This window comes from Rattus norvegicus, chromosome 10 (assembly GCF_021556685.1).
Source record: "Rattus norvegicus strain SHRSP/BbbUtx chromosome 10, alternate assembly SHRSP_T2T, whole genome shotgun sequence".
In the NCBI taxonomy this organism is placed as follows: Eukaryota; Metazoa; Chordata; class Mammalia; order Rodentia; family Muridae; genus Rattus; species Rattus norvegicus.
Genome location: NC_141543.1, coordinates 14,110,001 through 14,128,396, shown reverse-complemented (window position 1 = coordinate 14,128,396; position 18,396 = coordinate 14,110,001). Strand labels below are relative to the sequence as shown.

The following is an 18,396-nucleotide window of genomic DNA, read 5'->3' as shown; positions in this document are numbered from 1 at the left end:
TCCATTTCCCAGTGATAAAACTGAAGCCCTGAAAGTTGAAGTAACCTTTCTAATAAGACTCAGTTTATAACGACAGCCCTCTGCCTTCTAGAATCTCTTGGCTGTTCTGTCTGAGTGGCCGTATATTTGAAAGTAGGTGGAAAGGTAGACCTGGGAGAGATTGAAATGACAGTCTCCAGGTCAGGCAAAGACCCTTAGAGATGACTAGCCAAAACCCAAGGTTGTCTAATCAAACAGCCAAATTCAGGAAAAACTGGCAACTCCTTTCCTTTTAATTTAATCCTAACTAATACAACATAAACAAAGGAGTTGTCTAAATGATGTGACTCTAAATGTGCTTTCATACATTCGACATTTTTAAAAAAACAGGAAGTCATGATATATCGTTTTGGAGCCTTTTCTACTTTAATTGGTTATTTGCTAGTTCATTTGTATATGTCACATCCCACTGTCCATGATAATATATATATATATTTAGAATTTTATATAATATATATATGTTATATTATATAAAATCCTAAATAAAAATAACCCCAGGGAAGGCAGGAAGGCAGATCTCACTGGGATCTGAACATTCCAGAGTAGGATTTTAGAACGGGAAAGATGTTGAACACTGATTAAAAACAGCTCTTTCACTCTCCTTTAAATAACAAAACTGAAGCACACGTGAAATTATGAGAGTGAAGACAGACATATTTAGTTCAGGCCTTCTCCAATGTCACAGAGGCCCTAAGAACATGCACCATCAGACTTAGCACTGTGTCCTCAATGACCATCTGAAAGACCAACGGAGCTAACAGGACAAATCAGTGAGTAAGGGAGTCTGTTCCCAGTCTTAATGACCTGACCCCAAGGATCTACATGGCAGAAGAGAACCAACTCCAATAACTTTTCCTCTCACCTCCACATGTTCATTTTGGCATGTGTGTCCATACATATGAATAAATGGAAGTAGATTTAAAAATATATTTAATTCAGGCCTCATGATTCTTTTTATCCCAGCCCTCAGGAAGCAGAGGTAGGCTGTGCCCATAAGGCCAGAATGGTCTATAAAGCATGCCTGAGATCGGCTAGGAGTACCTAGTGAGAACATGTCTCAAACAATGAATCAAACAAACAACACCAAAAGTTGTCATCATTGTCATCATCAACATCATCATCAAAAAGTAAAAGTAAAAAAGTAAAATTTGGAGGAATAACACCAAAAGGTGACTTATACATCTACACACACACACACACACACACACACACACACACACACACACACACAAATCCTTGGTCTATCAAGGTCCAGACCCTCTGAGACTTATGACTAAAAGATTTCCCAGAGCTTACAGGTAGAATCAAATAGACTTCATCCCATTGCTATCTTGGAGGACTCCAGCTGCCACCTGTCAGGCCAAGAGACCACCTATAGGCTGCAGGGATTTTTGTAGTCAGCATCCCGTAGGGCTTTAAATGTGCATAAGTCTTGTGTTATGTTTGACATCTATAGCATGTGATTCACAAAGACTCACTATAAGCAACACGGATCTGGAGTTTTTAAACAATAACAATATAGAATCGAGGAGCCAAAGAGTGAGGAGACAATTGAACCTCTAACCACGAAACAGCACTGGTGCTATTTGAGAAGGGACAGTTGCAATTGGCCTCACCTGGTCTTGCCAGAAGCCCGCCTTTAACCTCTGTCTGGCTTTTTAAATCTCCTTGAGACATAGTAGAAGGACATGATTTTCACTTGAGACTTAGAAGTCAGAGGGTAATTATTTTCAGAAAGAAATTGCAAATAGATGAGATTTAACCTAGGGTGGGAGGGGTGAGAGATAAAAATGATACATAGTAAGCCACAAGACTAATTTAAATATGCCACCAGCTGAGTCATATAGACTCTGGACGGCTGGAAAACATCTTAAAATGGAAGTAAGTCAGTAGATAAAATGATATATGCCATTTCTGTATCGTGGGGTTGATTATCCTTATAATAATTTCTCTCAGTCCTCACTCATATTGTACCCAAAGAGCAATTCAAATATCTATCACTTTTCTCAGAGAAGCTGCAGATTCAGAGGTGTATTTCTACATAGGAAGTTTCCCTAGAGAGGTGGGCTTACTACTACTGCTGATAGAACACTGCCCGGTGACTGCCTCTGAGCAGAATCTCAGAGGAAGGAAGGGTAGGAGGCTGGGTTCCAGATAATGGTTTTTGTATTTCATCTCCACCACTTAGCCTTTTGCCTCAACTGGCCTTCCTCAGTTTACTCATCTTTCATCAGTGCAGTCACAAGAGGGGGTGTGGGAAGATGAAGTGAATGTGTAGGTATGAATGATATTTAGCAGTCTCACATCATAGGCAAGTGTTTAATTCATATTTGAGTCTGTAGTCCCAGCGAGCATAGCTCTCCATACTTGGAATGAAAGATTTACCAACTCAGTGTTGGCTATTGATACAGTATGATCGTGTTCAGAGTGTCTGTCGGAATCTGACTCAGATCAGCTAAGCCAGCTGAGGAGAGCCAGCAGGTAGCACTCCCATGAGCTCTCCCTGTGAGTCTATGGATCATTCAAGCTACAAACCATTCAACCAGACAACTCATACTCAAACTCCAGTGCATGTGAAAATTGCCAGGGAAGTAGAAGTAGTCCATGCTTGAGCTCCATTCACAACGATGCCCAGTCAGTGGGGCTTGGTATAATTTGGTTGCCTACAATATCATAAGTCCCCTAGGTAATCACCATGTAACCAAGATTGAGAATGCCAGCCAGACACCATCATCTACAATGAAAGTTCTGTTGTAAATAAGGCATTGGCTGCCTTTTAAATGGATGGGTCTGTCTGAAGAATGGTAAACATGGTGCCCATGGTACCATCCTCCTTTCTTAGCCCGAGAGGTGGCTCTACACCCTCACTGCTCAGATCATTTGATTCTTTCTGAGCTTGTTTGTGGACAGCACTTTTCCAGCTACAACTTTCATCCTGTTTTTGCTCTCTAGTAATTTGGGATAAATGGCTTCATAGAACGAATCAACACATGGCCTGTATATAGGTATCTAAATAGGACATTTATTTCTATTTCATGTCTTAAATGTTCCTTCAGGGTAGAAGGGACAAAAATGTCTGTAAAGTGCTACAGCAAAGGGTAATGGGGACCAGTGTGGAACCCTTGAGAAGATTAGAACCATTCCTCTATTGGTGATCACATTGGCCTCTCCTTTGAGCTTCTTTGATACAATGTTCCTATTGATCTTACTTAACCAACTAATGAAAGAAAAATCTTAGAAGGCAGGTAGCCTCCCAGACTGACCCTGTATATTTGATGAGCTCTGTAGAAAGGCACTTTACTGACATTTTATGACAATCTTTCCGGAAGGGAACAGGACTGGTACTGAATGTGTATTTGAAAATAAAGCAGAATAGCACAGAACTCATGCTCAAATTGGTCATCATTTTTGAAAGGCCTCTTGTAAGTTCTCCAGATACTAGAGCAATGTGCACCATTTTCTTCTCTCTGCCACTACTGGAAATGAGTCTTAGACCTTTGAGATTTCATTTTACTTAACGGAAGCCAGCTAAGCTAATTCTTTTTAGAAAGTGAGTTATGAAAGCAAATGTGATCACTTTACTTCCACAATATTCTCAAAAACTATAAAAACAATAACGGGACAGGCCCAGTTACTCAGAAGCCCCAAGCAAGAAAATCTGTTGATGCTAGAACTTTGAGGCCAGACTATGTGACGTAAAAAGATTTTACCCACAAACAAATGTAAAAAAAAAAAAAAAAAAAAAAAGACGGAAAAGGAAAAAGAGAAAATATAAGAGAAGGTTACCAGAAACAATGGTAGATAGTAGGAGAGAAAGAAGAAGAAGAATAAAAGGAAAGAAGATGGAAAGGAGATGTGAAGGAAGGACAGGAGAAGTAAGAAAAAAAGAAGAAGGATGGAGAGAGGAAACAGGAGAAAAAAAATGTGACATTTTAAGAATTAAAAATCATGGTGTCCAAAAGATCACTCTTAAAGACAACAACACATTGCATAAAATTCTGGAGAACTTAAGATCTAGTTACTTTAAAATGATACCTCTGGGTTTAATTCTCTGGGTTTAATTTTGGAAATTTTCTCTATTCTTTCACTAACAACTTAATCTATGTGTGGGTTGCCTACAATCATCCCAGCTCAGCCCACCTAACAACCTAGGAGTTGGGATTGTAGCTCAGTTGGTAAAATGCTTACCTATCATTCATGAAGCCCTAGGTTAAATTCCCAGTACTACATAAAATTAGGTGTAAGGGCATAGGCCTCTTATTGTAACATGCAATTGGAGACAGGAGGGTCAGTTCAAGGTCACTGATTATTTAGACTATTCCTTAGAAGGGAACCATGCAGAAGCAACATATATGTTTGCAGTATTACAGAATAAGGGGTTATAAGTAAGGGAGCTCTGCTTAAATAATTAAGCACAGCATGCATCTGGGAATGCTTCTTCTAAGAGCCCAACCTGTAAATGGACAAGGCTGCCATGCTCAGCTATGGCTGAACTCCTGTTCTAGGCACCTTGTGAATGAAGGTCATTTTAAGTGCTTGTCTGATGCATGCTGAGAATACTCACCTTCAGGTTAGGCATGCCAAACCTCACCAGTTCTTATATAAGGCAAATCAAATTCTAGATCATATATCTCTTTCATTTTCCGATATATCAATTGTATTGCTCCTCAAGCCTAGGGAATCCAAAACTCAATAGTTTCTAAGTTTCAAAAAGTTTGGGTCATAATAAAAATGTAGCAAAGATACAGCCAAACTTACTTTTATTGTTTTAAGATAGATGATAAAGGAACTTAGTTTTGACTTTAGATTTATAGAAGATAGTATTCTCAGAGAGTACATAATATTTTTTAGGATTTTATTGGTTTAGAAGCAACTAGAGTTTTCACAGAATGTTAAGTTTCAGGGAATATTCTAGAGGCATCCCTGTTTATATTCAGAGGTGCACCTCCTGTGACAGTAAAACTCTGTTAAGATGTTTTATGAAATGCTCAATTGCTGGATGTTCTTTGTACACTGGAACAAAAGCAATCATACTAAGACTCCCCCAGAATGCATTTGTCTGGGTTCTTGGTCCCCATGCACAGTAAGAATCTAACAAATGAGAACCCAGCACCTCTTTGGGAGGCTTTCAAGGCATTTAAAATCCTAGCCCATCTCAATGAGTCAATCCAATCAGCAAGGTATAGATATCAAATTTCTAGGGAAATCAATGGTACCTCTGCATGTGAACTCATTACACGGAATTGCCACCATGGAAAACACCTTAAGGGGATTTTATCATCTGTCTGTATTTAATAAATCAAAGTGAAAAAGCATTTTTTTACTTTTTGAACTTTTCTTTCCAATATGCATCATTACAAATTAAATTGAGCACAGTGGGGAGATTGCTCAGTGGGTAAAGCATTTGCTGTGCAGTTGTAAGAACTTGAGTTCAAATCCATCAAGGACCCTTCGAGCCAGACACAGTGGTGTATGTCTGTACAGTGCAGTAGAAGGCAGAGACGGGAAAATCCTTGGAAGTTCATAGGTCAACTAGCTTGGTGTACAGAGCTGGAAATAACAGGAGATGCTGTCTCAAGCCAGGCCGATGGCAAGGAATAAGACCGTTGCTTGTCCTCTGACTTCCACATGTGCACCACTGCATGTACACACCCACCCCCCACCACTCAAGAAAGAATAATTTGGAAAGATAGGTGTTTTAGTTGGTGAGATTTTTGTCTTCCTAAATTAACTTAGTTTGATAAATTATTATCCAGAACCTAATTTCATATAATGTTTTCTAATGCTCTCTTCTATAATGAAAGTATTTTTCTTGCCTTTTAAAATCAGTTTTGAATACTATATTATAATATACGGAGTGTTATGATATTCCTAGTTAGTCCTGGTACACTCTTTTCCTAATAATAGTCTTTAGTTTTAAAAAGTCATAGTATGTATCTAGCATTAGAAATCCTATGTAAGCACAACATCACGTAGCTTGGCCTTAGCCATGCACCTTGGCATGCTTTAGTAACATGCAGTATTAATTAATACCCTGGCACAACAGCTTGTACACGCCCACCTCCCGGTGCCCTCATGATTTCATTTAAGTGGTCCCGCATGCCTGTTTTGTGATCTTTCTGAGCTTCCCAATTCCACGGTCCATCAGCACATTTCCTCGCCACACCCATGCAGACGCAGCCCCCTCCCCACCCTTCACCCGTGCACATGGAACCAATCGCCAGCGAGCACGTTTCCCCCTGAGCGAGCAGTATTGTGAATGTTATCTTCTCTTCCAGAAATCAGTTCGTCTTCGTTGCAACAGATGAAATTTCTTGTAACACCTCGGCAGGTAACAGACATTCCTCCTTCCTGACGTCCCCACCTCAGTCTCAGTATCCTTTTTTTCCTTCTTTTTATCTTCTTCACATGCTACAGTTAGTCACTGTAGAAAGTCTAGTTTCTAGAAAGAGAAAGAGAACTTGTAGTTTTGAGTGTAGCTGAAGCTCTTAGGTGCTGCCATTTGGAAAATACATGAGGCATTTTGCTAACTCTGATACTCTGATGTTTGTGTTTCTAATTTTAACGATGCCTGGTTTGGAAGACTAAGTCTTGTGGTGAACAAATTCACAAGGAAATTCATGGAATAACAGTACCCGTGTTGCAAAATGGTGACCAAGGGAGCTTAGGAGCGGAAGGTGACTCCAGTGACTTTTTTTTTGACATATGGTATCTAGTTCAGAGAGATTGAAATGGGAATTATATAGGATCTTCATGGAATATTATTGGCCATAAGAGACTGCATCCACAAAGCCAGTTGCATTAGGAAATGTAATTACATCTGTCTTTTAAGAAGGGGATCTTCCTTCCTTTAGTTAAAGATCCTCTTTCTTTTCCTTCAACTCATAATCTCAACTTAGAGAAATATCAGAACTTAGAGAAAGGATGGTTTATTTTGTGTTTGAAACCAGAACATTGGTGAATAGAATCGTTTCATGAAATGTCCATCAAAACAACACTTATATTTTCACATTGATGTGGTTCTGCACAATTATATTTGGAATGATTTGGTATAAGTGCCTAGATAGTACCTTGATGAAGTCTCTCTCCCTCCCTCTCTGTCTCTCTCTGTCTCTGTCTCTCTCTCTCTCTCTCTCTCATTGTATGTGATGGGGGAGGGCTAAAGCCTAAACCACCTCAGATAATCACTACACAATCTCGCCAATGGAATGTTTTTGACCAAGGAAAGTGGATGATAACAGCCATAGCAAATTACACCACGGATGTTCAAAAGCATCCATACTCCCAGCTCTGCACAGAGATCATGAATCTGTTACCGGTTATTTTTTATCAATGGAGTAGTAAACAAGGGTGCAAATTACTAATAGTGTTTCAGGAGTTAGTCAGAGTCTTTGGAGAGAATGAATGACAGGAAAGACAGAGCTAGGGACATGTTCCTGGCAGAGCCACACAGGTCATCTACTGGGTCATCTATAAAGGTCTTCTCTGTATTATTAACGGGTTGAGGTTTAACTCTATGACTTACTTCCACAAGCTCATTTTCTAAAGTAGCTGCATACTCCATTTACAAAAGTTCCTTTGCTAACAATGCTGCTCTCCTCCTCTATCTCTATGCTCATGAATCCCTGCTTCTCCCAGTCAGAGGTGCTGCCACAGTTAACACATTAATGCCTTACAGTGGAAGTTGGACTGTTAATTGCATTTCTGAGAGTGAAAGAGTGAGAACTAGTTTCCTGGAGCTCAGGAATAACTGAGCATTTCCAGAGTGGATCAAAAAAGGAGATGGGTTGGAAGAGCCTGGAGTTGGAATGACAGACTAACATATGAGTGAGTGTTATTTGTGGTTGTATTGGCAATACAGACACACTACCTTCCCTGCTAAACTTCATGTGTGTTCCGGTGTATCTCAGGCTATACTTGACATCATGGATCAAAAACAGAAACCTGGAAATATCAAAGTACATAGTAATCGAATTCCCATGATCTGAAAAGCAGTTATATTAACAAGTGGTTGGCACACACTTCTATAAAGAAGTAAAACATTATGCTTGCACGAGCACAGCCTGGTTATCCCTATCCTGTCTTCTTCTGGACATTCAGTACATTTTAATGAATTGCTGTGGATCACAGTTTGAAGATGACCCTCTGAGGGCCATATTAATACTGTGTTGTGTGCATTATCAGGTTTCATCTGAACTGGAGGTTTTGAGTCAAGCAGGAAGAAAAGATACACATATCAATCAGATCCCCCTGCAGCTAGCCTACTTCCCACACAGAGTTCAAATAAGAATGCAGACCTGCAATGAAATGAATGTCATCTCGGGCGTTTTCCCTTACAAGCTGCACAGTCACAATGTACACACATCCTACACAGCCTACATGCTTGCTAAAGCAGCCACAGAGAGGGCAGGCCTTCTGCATTCTAGTGCTGTCAACTAGGGAGCAACAACAGGTGCATCCCTGTTTTCCTGAGAAAAACGTCAGTGAGCTGGGCCAAGGATGAGTTTGGTGGTAGAAAATGTGCCTAGTACGACTAAACCTCTGTGTTTGATCCCCTGCTTTGAACTAAAAAAAAAAATCGAAATTCTCAAATTTTTGACTTGTGGGGCTTGCTGGATTTTTTTTTTAAATTGTAAAGGATGGTTCTTGGGAAAGGCTACAAATGGTGGGAAATATGAGCAGGCAGTTTGTTGTGAGTTGGTGGTAGTGAGCTGATCATCGATAGAGGAATGTCGTGATCTGCTCTTTGGGTTCCTCAAGGCAAAGGGGATGCTTTCTACTGGCAGGACGCCCTCAAATCGATCCTTGTCTACTACTTGTGTGGAGTAGTTGCCCTTTCATATTTTTTGGCTGTGAGACTGTGTAGGAACAATTTTCTTACTAAGCAATGCTAAATTTTCAGTATTTGTCTTAGTTAGTTTTCCTCTGGATGGCACTGATCCTAGAAGGAACCAGTAGAGGTTGCCCATTTAATAATAGGATATAAGGCTGACTTCCATTTTAGTGGAGATCATACCCCAAATCACATACATCAAGAGTCATAGACGATACTTCTCTATAAAGATAGACTGGAACCAATGAGGTAGCTCACATGCTTGCCATCAAACCTAACAAGGTGAATTTGATTCTCAGAGCCTGCAAGGTAGCAGTGAATTGACTCCCCAAACTGCCTTTCTGAGCTCCAAACGCCTGCCATGCCATATGTATACCCATCACTATATACACATGCATGCCCACAGAGTAACAAGGAAAATGCAATAAAAATAAATTACAAAGATAGAGTTGAGATTCTCTAATTAATCAGTTGTGGGGAGGAAGGGGACTTTAAGGTGCCATGGAAGCTTTTGCTTCCATGATCGGAAATGCTTTCTAGACAAGGTTGGCACTGAAAAGCTACAAGGAACGAACCAAGTGTTTCACCTCTATTGCTGTTATAAAAAACAACCAATAAGAATCAAGAAAGTTTTTTTCTCCTTGTGGTTCTAAGCTAGAGTCCTTCATGCAGGAAATGCCAAGGCAAGAGCTCAAGCATCCAGTCAGGTGACTCCATCCTCACAAGGGCAAGGACGCAAGTGGTATGCCTTGCACACTTGTTTCATCTAACTTACTTCAGTGCTAGGTAGACCAGGATGCGCTTGATCAGGTGTGCTGCCCACTACAGGCTGGGTCTTGCTACATTAATTAGCAGTCAACAATCCCCACTAACATGCCCATGGGCCAACCTGTAAAAGACAATCAACTGAGACTTTTCTCCTAAAAGATTTTAAGCTGTGGCAAGTTGGCAGTTAAAACTAGTCATTGCCCCAGATTTTACAGTGGAGAGTTCAATCGGTGGAATGTACAACCAGTGCAAAGGCTACGTAATTAGGTATGCTCGCAGTTTCAGGAGCAAAATATTCAGAGAGGTCAGAGCAAGTGTGTACGCTAGAGATATCAGGAAGCTAGCAGGAGCTCACAGAAGTAGCTCAGACAAGTTACAATTAGGGAGGCTGTGAAACTATGTAGCATTTTCCACAATCATTGGAAGATTCATGTTGGTCTTATTAAATTAATAATCAGTCAGAGATCTTGATAGAGACCAGAATTTTATATGAGAAAACAAAAGAAAGAAAGCCTCCATAGAGACTCTGGAAAATGTGGTGACAGCCAATATTGAGTCTTGGCCCTGGAATTTTTTTTTTTTTTTTTTGTTCTTTTTTTCGGAGCTGGGGACCGAACTCAGGGCCTTGCGCTTCCTAGGTAAGCGCTCTACAGCCCCGGCCCTGGAATTTTAATACTATTTAAATACCATTACATAGGAGAATAAGCAGGGCATGGTTATTCATGTGACTTCTGTGTTTGTCAATTTTCTGACTACTACAACAAAGTGGCTATCCAAAGCAACTGGAGAAAAGGAGGGTTTTATTTTGCCTCACAGTTTAAGGGTATAGTCATGGTGGAGAAGACACATCAGCAGGGTGGGGAAAGCACAGAGGCAGTTGCTCACATTGCATCTAAAGACAGAACGCATGGAGAAATGAATGCTTTTGTCTTTTTGATTGAATCTAGGGCCCTATCCCTTGGGATGGTGCTATCCACGCTCAGTGTGGTCTTCCCTTCTTGATCAAACACATCTAGAATCTCCTTCGAAGATGAGCCAGATGCTTGTCTCCTAGGAGATTCTCCATATGTACATATGTATGTATGTGAGTGTACACACACACACACACACACACACACACACACACACACACACATACACACCATATTAAAGGTCTCAGACAGTAAGGTTCTTGTTGTACAATCATGAATACCTGCTTTTTATATCACAGAACCCACAAAGAAAAGTACCCCCACTTTCCAGTGTTTATGGTACCTAACCTGGGGTTGGTGTGTGTTTGTGAAAAAAATTTAGCTAAATGAAAATAGTAAAAGCTGCCACTGTGAGGCAGGTCTCTTAAATAAAGAAGCAATATTCGGCACATCCAGGGCACCAGGCTAGGTGTGAGCACTGTGTCTTTCTTTAGTCCCTCTGAGCCTACATGTATGCACACACCTGCAATAAGCTTTCAGATAATATTTAGAGGAAATTGCTAAATTGGTCATTCCTCTAATGGATCCTTCAGCAAGTTCCCTCTAATTATCCTCCCTTCATCAGTATGTTCTGACTACTCAGCAAAGTTGTCATGGAGAAAACTGATTTGCGGTTAATTGGTGTTTCCAGAGGAGTGTGATGTGCACTTTGCTGGAAGTTGCAGGTGCAGTGGGAACATGTAAGCAAAGGTACTTAGTAAAAATAATAATCGTCCCGTTTACTGCACGCTTACTGTGCATGAGGCACTGGTCCAGGCTTGTGGCGTGCAATAACAATAAAATGTACTCATAAAAATAAAATGTCCTTATCCATTTACCTGGTAAAAATTAGGGAAATATAGATAACTCTGAATTTGCCTAAGTGGAAAGAGGCAACAGCAGCGAAGCCTCAAGAAAGAAGTGTCATCATTAAGTTCAGAGAGTCAGAACTATTTCAGACACGGGGCTCATTCAGTCCCTCACCCACCCTCAACCCTGGGTGTTAGATTCCTGGGTCTGAAAAGGGAACCTGAAGATCAACATTCTAGCAAGTTCTCCCAGGTCATTCCATAGCATAGTTAGGCATACACCTGGGAAATCTTTTCTAGCCACTGATAAGGAGAATTCTGGAGTCTTTCCTGGATGTGAGTCTCTTACTCTCCTGACTTTGAGCCCTGAGCTATGGTTGGCCCATCTGTATTTCTAAGTCTAAAGTTTGCAGCTGAATTCATAAACATTTAAGTTTTGACTATTGTACAAGCCATTCCATTAATAATTATAAACTGATTGTAGTTTAAATATATTGAGATAAATGAAAACAAAACTGTATCTTTGATGGAATGTTAAACAATATATGGTGCTCATATTTGTGGCTGTTACTCTATTTCTTTGAAACTGCATTATACTAGAATAACACACAATTCATTACGACTGCGCCCCCAACTGTATGCTTTAATGTGTTTCCAAGTAAAGAATTGTGTGTGTGTGACTGTGTGTGTGGTTGTCATTGTCACTGTTGTTGTTGTTCTTAGAGTAGAAGAAAATAACTTGGGGTTCAGATCCCAGAACCTGTGTCTTTCTCACTAGGCTTGTTACCTCTGGAAGTCTCTGATCTGCTTGTATAAACATAAAAGAGACCAGTATCCCAAACCCCAGTGGTCATCCCAACCCAGGGTGGGTCTCGCATTTGTACCCCATCCTACATCTAACAGGCAGTGGGCATTGTTTATAGCACTCTCGGCCACTAACTGATGCCTGTTTGGCATCTCATAAGCTAGTGACCCATCAGCCTCATCTGGTCCTCACTGCACTTGTAAGTCCTGTACTGTCAGGATTCCTGCCTTTAATTAGCAGGTAGCAGGCAACCCCAAGGAGCCTTAGCTACTGCTCCACTCCACCTCTCTGCAGGATTGCCAGATCACAGAGCTGATGAAGGACACCAATAGTCCTATGACTGTGTGTTTATGCTGCTAGTGGATGCCACAGTGATTTCAAAGCATGATGGGAAATTCCTCCTGGCTTTTACAACAGGGTTAAGACAGAATGAGGGTTTACAAGAGGATGTCTTCAGTGTATGCCTCTTCTATCAGATGAAGCATTCATTCCAGACGAACCTACCAAAAGGCCCAAAGTGGGACTTACTGTGTCTTTCTAAGTGGCTGGCTGCCATTCTGCTTGATAAATCTAGAATCAGGAGTGTTTGTTTGTGTGTTTATTTGTCTGTCTGTCTGTTTCATGCCTGCCCCACTGAGATTTACACTAAGGCAAGGTATTGAAACTGCATTGAGATGTGGGGAAATATGATTCTCTCTGATTTGACAGAGATGTGGAGTCCAGATTTCTTACATTCTGTAGGCATTAGATTTGAGTGAACATTTATGTTCATCACAAAGTTGTGTGAAAAAAATAATTTAAAAGGAAAGAAAGAAAAGAAAATTCTGTGAGACTTCCACACTGATGCTACAGAGCTCAGAGGATACATTCTGCCCCACACTGGGGGCAACCAGGAAGATCACAAGGTTGAATCTGTGCTCAGTGATTCCTGGAGCTGATTTCTAAATGCAAGCTGAAGAAGTCAGTAAGGACTGAAATTTGAAAGACCAGATCCTTGTAGAGAGGAATGGAGTTGCCTTCCCTCTCCACTTGTACATTAGAGCTGTTGATGTATTAGATGATCTAGAAAGATGTTTTGAGTCTGGATTGGTTCTCCTAATCTAGAGCTTTTGGGGGAACAAAAGGTTGTGCTGAATCCATGATTCAGAAATAGTATTTGCAAATGTGCATACTCTTGTAGAGGAAATTTTAAGACTTGATACCCAGACTCCAGTTGGTCACTCCACAAGAGAGTGACTAGAAACATTCCCAGGATTAACTGCCGCCCTCTGAATTCTTTTAAATATGTATAAGAAATTTTCATCTTAATATTTTTCAATGGGTCTTTATCCTGTTGCAGAAAACCAGAATGTGGGGTCTGTGGGGCAGGAAGTCAAACCTTCATGCAAGGACACTGCAGATATGTTGGTGTCTGGACATGAGCCATTGCTCCTTGAAGGTGTGTCCCAAATATTGGCTACTACGACCCTAGATGGTTTGTGTTCATTGTCAAGCAGATCGAGAAGCACCTACATGATTAAAAGGCACACCTCTACTTCCTCAGAGGATTGGCTAAAGGTGGAGGGCCACCATGAATGTACAAAACATCCTCCCTGTAGACTAGGGACCCAGATAGAATTAAAAAGGAAAAGCCAACTAGCACAAGCACACTCCTCCCTGCTTCATGGGTACCACAAGGAGAATCATCGATATGCACTGAACTCAAGGTAGGAACCAGCTAGTACTTCCTTCCCTTAAAGCTGTGGATGCCCAGCATTGTGTCAAAGACATCTGAAAGCAAACACATATCTCAAAACCTTTCCCAAATGGAGCACAGTGTTTTATCCTTAGCCTAAAAGTGAGAAAATGGCGGAAGCCAGTAACTGCCTGGGGAAATGTTTTTGTTGTCCTGAACCTCCAGGGTTGTCTGATAGATGTTTACTTTGCATGAAAGAAAAAGAATTTTCACTCACTTCAGAAGTCAGCACAGTCCAGTCCAGAAGTGAGAATGGTCTTCAGCAGAAGCCTAGCATAGTCTGAGCAGTATTTCTTGAGTCTTTGAAGGGAGAAAATTTCCCCATTCAGAGCTCAGAGAAAGCCCATGGGATTTATGAGAGTCTGAATCCACAGAATTACAAAGATTTTTTGATCAGATATCCCCCATGTTAAAGTCTATAAGTTTGACTCTGTCAGTGGTAGAGCGTTTTTCTCTGTTTGCTTGCTGGCTTGCCTGCCTGCTTTTTTAAGTGAGAAACAGTAACTGGTAGAGTTGAAAGCTGTGATGCTCTTGTGCTGAGTACTGAACAAATGGTGGCTGAGTGAAGGATAGACTAACACTAGCTCTAGGGAATAGAGCCCAAAGGCCATGTGCCTTTGAATGCTCTTCCTCCTCATCTAAGGGACTAGAACTGCTTTCCCCCTTCCAGTCTGTGGGAAGAGCAGAGAACATGGCCCAAACGAGCACTGACTTGGTCAGGATCCTGTGTGTTCTTAATGCTCTCCCCTCTGGAAAGGTGGAAGTTAACAGCTCAACAGTGTATTCTGCCAGCAGTGAAGAAACCCAAAGAGCTTCCCTTTGAATCTTTTTAATCCTCAACTTTCAAAGTTCTCAGAATTCACCAGAAGAGAATTGTAAAACAGGAAAACTATCTGAGCAGAATAAAGTCTGTGTACAACATAAATCTCCTCCTCCTCCCTCCTCACTAGCTTAGAGAGTCTTACTAAGGGTGGACACTGGCATGGGCCAATGAGGATGTTAAGACTAGACCTCTGTTGACTCTCCCCAAGAATTTGAAAGAGAAGATACACTATCTAACCCCCAGATCTCCCCACACAGCGGGACACCAGAATCGCTATACCCTCATACCTTTTCAGGAAGCATATGCTTAGCCTGGATTCATTTTCCTAAATACCAACAAACTAAGAGTCCAGCTATAAAGAAAAGGCATACCACAGTCCCTAAAGGCACCATACAGACTGGGGAGTACTCATAATCCTAGGAAAGCATAACAATGTGAAGCAATTTGCACAACCATTCTTGCTGGAGAGACACAGTTGGACTGGCTAGGAAGGCCACAGCACCTTCTAAACTCCGTCTGAGGAAGGAACAGGGTTCACCCACCTTTCTTCCCATAGGGATTCATCCAGCTGTCTCTGAGACTGGAGGCGTGGGAAGGTGATGTTAAAGAGATCGTACAAGACTCTTAATTGAAAAGGAGTGAAATTAATTACACCGCACTTACTATATTCTTAGCAGAAAACTGTGACACCGTTGCAACTCTGCTTCGGCTACTCACACAGGCACATCAGATTTCATTAGCACCCAGCTTGTCCTAACTAGATTTTTGAAAACAGTAATAATAAGTTCTATTTCTATGTCTCAGTAGGATTCATAAAAAATTTTCAAAACGCATGAATTCAGGGCTGGAAAGATGGCTCAGTGGATGAAGCATTTACCATGCAAGTATGAGGTTGCCAGACAGAATCGCCAGCACTCACACAGAAGCCAGGTGGTGTCCCAGCTAGACTCAAGCAAGCTGGCTACTTAGACTAGCCAAATTTTTATGCTCCCAGGGTCAGCAAGAGACCCTGCCTCAGTAAAATCAGTTGGACAGCAAAGGAGATGCCCAGCATTAACCCCTAGCCTCACACGTGTACCCAGTATCAACATCTTCTATTTACATACATCAGTACACATGAACAAACACACATGCAGGCACACGCTGCACATACGTATTCATACAAATAGAAATATAGATTCTTGTATCCCAATCAACAGATAGAAGAATCATTCACTTTCCTGCAATGTAACATTGACTTCAAGAAGAGTAATTGAAGCTACAGCTGAGATTTATAACTTAGGTGGATCTTGGTGTCATAGCACTTGAATTTGATTGTTTGAAGTACCTGTGAACATGTTAGAGCAGATCCTTTCTGTTACCTCTGAAATCAGAGTCATGGGCAGTAGGGGGAAGGCAGTTTGTGAGACTCTGTGGGAGAAGCCTTGCACCCTACTGTTCTCCCTTCTCTGTGGATGGTTTTCACATCATCATGTTTGTTCTCATGCATTTCACATGTGAATGTGGCAGAGCTCAGGCAGAAGCACATGATGTTGGAGTGGGAATGACCTGGATCTGAGAAAGAGAGGAGTCTTGTCTGACATAGAGGAACAAGGACACTGTAAAGGCAGAAGTTGGATGTAGAAGCTCTTGGTGTTCTCCCTGGGGACATCATGTTACCTCCCTGTTTTAATTTGAGGCATTCTGGCAGCAAACCATGATGAGGCAGCCAACAAAGGAAGCTCCCATTATCTGTGTCTTACTCTATTACAAAGGTTTGGACTTCGTGGCTAAATCTAGTGTTTGTAATCTAGCAGGAGTACAAACCTCCATATCCCATTTCAAGAGTCCCCAGATTTTTTCCAGGTTCTTAAAGGGTTTTTCAGTGGCTGAGGGGAATGTTTAGCAAGTATATCCTAAAGATATTTCTACTGGGAGAATATGCAGCATGGGCCTGGGGAGGCAGCTGAATGGAAAGAGTGCTTGCTCTGAAAGAATGAGGACCCTAGTTTGAACTCCAAGTGTAAAATAGTAAGCATGGTCACATGTGTCTGTAACTGCCACATTGGGAAAATGGGGAATCAATATGGACAGATTCCTAGAGCTCATTGGTCAGTCAGTCAAGCCTTAATGGTTCAGTGCTCTCACTGAAGTGGACTTAAGACGATAGTGTAAAGGGTGAAAAAAGTCCACACACACACACACACACACACGCAATATATGTCTATGTGTCTGTAATTTTAAAGATTTATGTTTATATATATATATAATTTTTAAAATTATAAAAGATTATTCTCTGGGTTCCAGCGTCTTTAGAGTCCTGGTTCTCTCCTCATCTCTACTCTCTCATCCAAGTGGTTCATGTCTATAGAGCAGAGTCTTTCTTACCATGAAGGGAGAAGGTGGACAACTGTATAGAAAAGTAAAAGGAGTGATCTGACATATGCCACGTGACACTAAGGTTAGACAAGATCCTAGGAGATGAATAGAGGATATGATTCTAAAATCCATGAAACACTGGAAGGTTTTAAGCAGAATAACGATGAGATACAATTTATATAGATTTACATTTAATTCAATAGAGAAATGAATGGAAGAATTAAAATCAAAGGATGGATGGACAGATTACATGGGTCTTAAAACTATAAATGGCTTTCCATCTGAGTAGATGTGAGTTGGGGGAAGGTTGCTGAGTTCGCTCTGGTGTAGCACTGGTTGGTGTCTTATGTAGCAATACAGTATGTGGACTGCAGTGTGCATGCTTCCTGTTTTCTCAAGATTCCCACTTTGTTGGAATTGGGGCCAGGATAGTCTCATAGTCTGATTATGTCTTGTGCAGTTTTACCAAAAAACGGCAGTATAAAAGCTAATCTCATCCTAGATCGGACCCTAAGTCATGGTGCCCTCAGTCTGTGGAGGTCCTTGGGAACCATTGCTCTTTGTTCTCTCTGAGGACATTGGGGTGTCTACGTGCCTAGCATGTCTGCTGAAGAAGTACTGTTCAAGTCCCCATTTTCCCTAATAACCTTGTGTCTAAACTGTCCTGTCACACAAGGGCGTGTTTAAAAATTAGCATTTGAAAAGATGCTTCCTTGCTCTCTGTTAGAGCTGACATGGTCCCTTTTCCTCAGTGGAAATGAAATTTATTAATCATCATAAAACCATGGTCTTCTGAAGGTAGAGGTCACCCTGAAGAAAACCTGAGCCTTCTTGTGTGGGAGGAATAGTTTGAGGCTGCCGTATGTTCTTTAGCCTTGGAAGAGAGTGTTGCCAAACTATTACCTCGGGGTTTCTGCAATGGTTGAAGCTATGCCTGGTATTAAAGCCCCAAAATGACAAGAGCGGGCTGGAAGAGGGAGGCATACTTTCATTCAGTTCATCCATCTCAGGAAAAGTGGACTCAGGAGCAGGTACAGAGGTACATATGTGCCTGTCTGTGGAGGCCAGAGGACAATCTCCAGTGTCACCCCTCAGGACATTACACACTCTTGTTGTTGTTGTTGTTGTTGTTGTTGTTGTTGTTGTTCTGTTTTTGAGGAGGTTTATTTTTTTGTTTGTATTTTTTATGATTTCTCCCTGGCTCTAGAACTTGTCAAGTCAGTTAAGCTGGGTGACCACTAAACCTCAGGGACCACTGCCTCTACTTTCCCAGTGC

General features: G+C 41.2%; 1 protein-coding gene across 50 annotated transcripts in view; it reads left to right on the top strand.

Moving 5' to 3' along the window:
- The window catches only part of Rbfox1 (RNA binding fox-1 homolog 1), a 1,541,605-nt gene that overhangs the window by 1,516,102 nt on the left and 7,107 nt on the right, over positions 1-18,396 (top strand). For 30 of the 50 annotated variants that reach the window (XM_087571339.1, XM_087571313.1, XM_087571324.1 and 27 more), the window contains one exon: positions 6,318-6,370. In XM_087571339.1, the coding sequence (XP_087427465.1) occupies positions 6,318-6,370 (53 nt within the window). 50 annotated transcript variants of the gene reach the window in all.